The sequence below is a fragment of the Seriola dumerili genome, unplaced genomic scaffold (genome assembly GCF_002260705.1).
Source record: "Seriola dumerili isolate Sdu_G_001 unplaced genomic scaffold, Sdu_1.0 BDQW01000161.1, whole genome shotgun sequence".
Classification (NCBI taxonomy): domain Eukaryota; kingdom Metazoa; phylum Chordata; class Actinopteri; order Carangiformes; family Carangidae; genus Seriola; species Seriola dumerili.
In genome coordinates this window covers 2307227-2312715 of record NW_019174416.1, presented here as the reverse complement: position 1 = coordinate 2312715, position 5489 = coordinate 2307227, and the positions used below count along the sequence as shown (strand labels likewise).

The 5489-nt window shown below is 39.5% G+C and overlaps 1 protein-coding gene across 1 annotated transcript; it reads left to right on the top strand.

Annotated features, from left to right (window-relative positions):
- Nucleotides 1–303: 303 nt before the first annotated feature.
- On the top strand, nucleotides 304–4608 carry LOC111226795 (melanin-concentrating hormone receptor 2-like). The gene is made up of 2 exons (XM_022752109.1): nucleotides 304–928; nucleotides 3088–4608. The coding sequence occupies exons 1-2, from the start codon at nucleotides 525–527 to the stop codon at nucleotides 3725–3727; spliced, it is 1044 nt and encodes a 347-aa protein (XP_022607830.1). The 5' UTR covers nucleotides 304–524; the 3' UTR covers nucleotides 3728–4608.
- Nucleotides 4609–5489: the final 881 nt, after the last annotated feature.

The following is a 5489-nucleotide window of genomic DNA, read 5'->3' as shown; positions in this document are numbered from 1 at the left end:
CTACAGAATGAGCTTTATTCTTATCAAAGTAGCCTATACAATAAACATGCATCCGTTATATTGAAGTAACTGCCTCAAAATGCATCACAACAAGAGTTTGTTTACTCTCCTTAATTTCAAATCGTTATCAACATGTGAAGAAGGTCAAGGTTTGTGGCTCCCAGGCTCATCTACAAGTGCCTGTTTGATTTGCTTTTTCTTATTATGACACAGCTAATGATCTTCGAAGGGAGGGAACTCTTGTCCACTGAGGCGCACACTGTTTGGTAAAGCGCACAGCAGATCATAATTTGCTTCCAGAGATAAACGTGTTCCAGAGACCGTCATTGCTCATGTAGTCAGATTTTATTCCACGTTTTCTTCTTTCAAGTCGCTTGGTCTTTTATAGGGGGAATACACGCTGAGACGAACTCAAGGTAAGAAGACGCGCTCTTGGACAGTGCGTGACTTTTCCGCACAAGTTTGGAGACCGGACTACGCTTTAACTTCAACCACACCGAGGCGATTATTAAGAGGACGTGAAGATGAACGACACGGGCATATCGTGTAAAAACAACCAAACAGACAACTTGACTGACCCGTCATGTCTGAGCCCATCTCCCTCATCCTACAGCCACATCGATATCACCACTTTCATGCACATATTCCCTTCCATTTACGGCATCCTGTGCGCAGTTGGAGTTATAGCCAATGGACTGGTCATCTACGCGGTGGCAGCGTGCAAGAAGAAAATGGTATCAGACATCTACGTGCTGAACTTGGCAATAGCAGACATGCTGTTCTTGCTTGTGATGCCCTTCAACATTCACCAGCTGGTCAGAGACAGACAGTGGGTCTTCGGAAACTTTATGTGTAAAGCAGTTGTGGTGGTGGATGTGAGCAACCAGTTCACCACAGTGGGAATTGTTACTGTGTTGTGCATTGATCGGTAAGTGCTCCATGCATAAGTATGTCAGATTTGAATGCGTGTTCAGTCCGTCAGTGTTTTGTTATTATTCTTTTAGAAGGTGGTGAAAAATCACTATATTTATCTGGAATTCAAAACAACAATACTACTACTAATAATAAGAACAACACAAGTAATAATAACAACAATGATAGCCCAATAGCAATAAAAAGAATAAAAGTAGAGGTGTTTAATCTTCCCCCAGTTATTATACTAAAAGTATACCACTAAACAGTCCATCTAAAAATATATACCCCATTGGAGGGCAGTAATCATCTGACACAACCCATAAAAACATAATGTTCCTTGCATAAACAATCTGCGTCCTGTTTATGATCAGAACACATGAAGGAAATCTAAGTGAGTCCTTATGCCAAGTGTCTGACTGATAAACATCTCCATTTGAAGGTAATCACAGCTGAAGGAGGTGTTTTCAGAGCTTCAATGTCACAGGTCCTCAGAATAATACACATAATGTATTTCTTAAGGGCCACTAAACAGCTAATTGCATTTTGATGAGCAGCGTCTGTACCCATAAATTCCTAATAACATTTAGAAATGGACTTATTACTTTTATTTTCATCATTATAACTTTACCAATATGGATTTAGAGTATACAGCCTTGTCATCACAGCAATTTAACAAATAGTGGAAAAAAGATCAAACAGCCCTTTGAAAAACTGAATTCCACAACACCTTCAAAACAAGTAATTCAGGCTGTAATCTCACGTTAGAAACAGAAAAACAACAGATGACAACTTAAACAAACCAACAAAAGTCTAGTTTGTGTCCCACATTAATAAGTTAGAAAACTACAGATACTAATAACATAATTTTAATGTTTACAGTGCCTTCCAAATTAGAGTGAAAAAGTTAGCCTCAAATATTGCAAAGTTTCATCTTTTAAAAACAACAGCAACAAATAAAATGATAATCTTTTTTTTCCTGGTAGTGCCAACAAAGACAGTGTTGTTTTAATCGATACAGGAAAAGTTGTGTCTGTTGTATCTCAGCTGTGTAATTTCATTTTGTGGCAGTTTTGTGGTTATCAACATCCTGTTTCCAAATTACAGTGTAAAATCAAAGTGTAAAAAAGTCATTGAATAACAACTTAACACTTTAGTTGTGTTAATAAAAAGTGTATATAGGCTTTTTAATCGGGTCTAGGCAAATAAAAGTGTTCACAAGAAATATTTAAAGCATATAAAACACACTTTCGGTATGGATGCTGCCAAAGGAAACCTATTTTAACCTGAATCTATCCGCTGTAATGCCGTAAGCTACAGAGAGATCAATAATCTACACATACATGGTTGATACAACTCGTGCCAACGGTTTCTCCCTCTGTATAAACCTAAAAAGGATGTAGCTACTTCTCCAAATTGAGAGTATAAAACATTCAGTGTAGCGTGGGTTTGGTTGGAGTTCTGACAGTCTGGTGTAAGTTTTTGATCATGTCAGTATCAAAGTTAACTTATCTGAGGCAACATGCCAGTAGATCACACGTTGGGTTTGGATCTGCACTTAATGATTCAACTGTTAGACCAACATCAACATCAACATCAGGACTCAGGACATCAGCTTCTGTTGAAGAATAGAATGTTGAACTACTGATTTATGGACTAAGATAATTGTAATTTAGCAGGATAACCTGGGGAAAATTGCGAGAATGTCAACATCTTAATGGTTTACTCGCTTGTTAAATCACCCCAGACAGGTCGGGCATGAACACAGAGTAACTTGTAACATGCAGACAGTGACTGAATGTATGTCATTTGCTCCACTTCAGTAACACTTGTAAGTAATGACAAAGCAGTCATTAAATTCCTGCTAAAGTCCTACAGTTTGAGATCAATAGTGACTAAACAAGCCGGGCAACTCCTCAAACTGAAATAAAACCAAATCCAAAATGGAAATGTTCATCTCCTACTGCTGAGTCACCCTGTATAAATTACTGTACTGTAATCACTGCATCCATCATTTTACTGAGTGCGTAATATGTAAAGTGTATCTTTGACAAGGTATTTGGTTTCATCATTGTTTGTCAAGGATGAAAATGACCTCTTTACAAAGCAAGTTGCTTTGATCGTCTGTGTTTGAGACTGCAGTCCAGCTCTTAACAAGTGACTTCTTCCTCCTAGGTACATAGCTATCGTCCACCCCACCTCGGAGAAGAGGACCATCCACTGGACCATCATGATCAACATGCTTGTGTGGCTGGGCAGCTTCCTCCTCACCGTCCCGGTCATGATGTATGCCAAGGTTGAGCGCCGGCAGCATCTGGAAGTCTGCATGATGTACCTGGACGGGCCTGAGGACATGTACTGGTACACTTTCTACCAGTCAATCCTGGGCTACATCATCCCTCTTATCATCATCAGCACCTTCTACTCGCTCACCCTCTACCACGTTTTCAGCTCCATCCGCCGGGTGAAACGTAAGCAGTCCGTTTGGGCAAAAAGAGCCACCAAGATGGTCCTGATGGTAATCGCAGTGTTCCTGATCTGCTGGTCGCCCTACCACGTCATTCAGGTGATCAACCTGAGCAACAATACACCAACTATTGCCTTTGTCTACGCCTACCACATCAGCATCTGCCTAAGCTACTCCCACAGCTGCATCAACCCGCTCATGCTGCTCATCTTCGCACAGAACTACCGTGAGCGTCTCTGCCGCAGAAACGTGCTGCACAGCTCCCAGCACTCGTCCAAGCTCACGGTGGTCAAAACCGACGGTTCCAGTACAACCAACGACCCCAACTACCGCTGTACTGTTGTCTAATCAGAAAGATGTGTCATTTTGTAGATACACATGTAAATGTTTTGCCGCTCACCTCAAAAGGCAGCAGCTTGTCAAATGGTGTTGCCCGTGAAGTAATATTTCCCAACTTTTTCACAGTCGGAAATTGATCCCACACAAAAAACTGGGCATAAAGCATAAGCAGCCATATCAACCATGACTGAAAGAAGTAAAACACAGGTCATGTCAAAGGTTTTCAAAAGAAAATGCAAAGAAAAAGAAACAGATCTTTGGCTCAGAGGAAAGCAAGCACGCTAAAAAAGGAAAGTGAATGTCTCTGAGCCAAAGCTAGAGGGAATTTCAGCAATGACTTCAAGGATGGAAAGACAAGAAGAGACGCTGAGAAGCGACTCAGACATGGCTCTCTTTTTCCTCTGGACAGGGACCTTTCATTAACCTTCATCGATTACAGGCTACATCCAGTGTCATGCTGGTCAGTGACAACACTGATGGGCAGCTTTTGAGATGTGGCACTGGCAAACATAAACACTTTCAAATCTGAAATATTGTGAAACTCACCAGTCTTTTACTAGGAGTATTAGCCAGCTCCCTGAGGGCTCATGATGAAATTTAATTCCACTTAATAACTGTAAAGGTTGTTGTGACGTCGTCAGTCTAGTTAAAATAATTATCGGAGCCACTTTCTAATAAGGAACCACCTGAGGGGCTTATAAACTGTAATAAATCGCTTTATTATGGTTAATAAACAATGTAATAATTCATTACAGGTCAGCTATGAGCAATTAATAATAATAAATTAGGGCATTTTAAATAGTTTACAATATAATTGGCAGTTGTTTATCCTCTCTATTTTGTAATAATGTTATAATTTTGGTAAGTATGCAGTTGCAGTTATAAATGGTGTAAAGGGTCATTAAGTTTGGTTTTAAAAGTTTAATCTGCCTTTGTAAGTGTTAATAAATTGTCAATAAATGGATTTTGGTCCAGATCGTCTGTCAAACAGCTGAGGTATAATCTTCACAACCTGGCAACCCAAAATGTATTCTTATTATTATCAAATCATTACATATAATTATGTTAACCATGAATAAAGCCATTAATTACAACTCACTTATTAGAAAGTGTTACCCAATTATCTAACATGTAATTGTTAAATAGTTGAGTTGGGAAAAAAAGAAAGCATTTGTGAAACCAGTGGCAATTTCTTGCTGGTCAAACATGAGAAGTTTTGTGAGTCTCATGATAAAAGTGTGTTTCTAATATAACTACACATTGCTGACTGTTGCCAGTGTAAGTACTATATGTCATGAGTATTTGGTGGTGACTGACATGTTCTTCATCTAATGATGGAGCCGAACAGTTAGCACACTGTTTGATGAAGCGTGTTTACAGTATTTAAAGAGAAACACTGGTTGCTAATCATGAACAATAGAAGTCTGTTATTTTGCTATTTCTGGACTGAGCAGAACGACCTGAATCTATTCGTTGTAGGCTCTAATTGCTGGAAAATGCAGCGTAAAACACCAGTGACTGCCTTATGCTAATGTCTCACCAACATAAAGACAAGCAAGAATCTGTCAGATCGTCGGGAAAGGCCTACGGCGGTGCAGTTGATCCTAGTGGATGTTTTACAATCTTTATGGTCACAAATATATCACCCCACGCATCAACAGTGCAGTCAACGAAACAGAGGATGAATAAACACAACAATGGACAACTACATACTGATAGCTTTGTTACTTGGGAGGAAAGTTGGTGAAACTGATAATAAAACTCATACTAT

What these genes read in the sequence shown, in the direction of transcription:
- LOC111226795 (XM_022752109.1), top strand. Translation starts at nt 525, where the DNA reads ATGAACGACACGGGCATATCGTGTAAAAACAACCAAACAGACAACTTG. An exon ending in ACTGTGTTGTGCATTGATCG is followed by an intron (nt 929 to 3,087) that starts GTAAGTGCTCCA and finishes TCTTCCTCCTAG; the next exon opens with GTACATAGCTATCGTCCACC.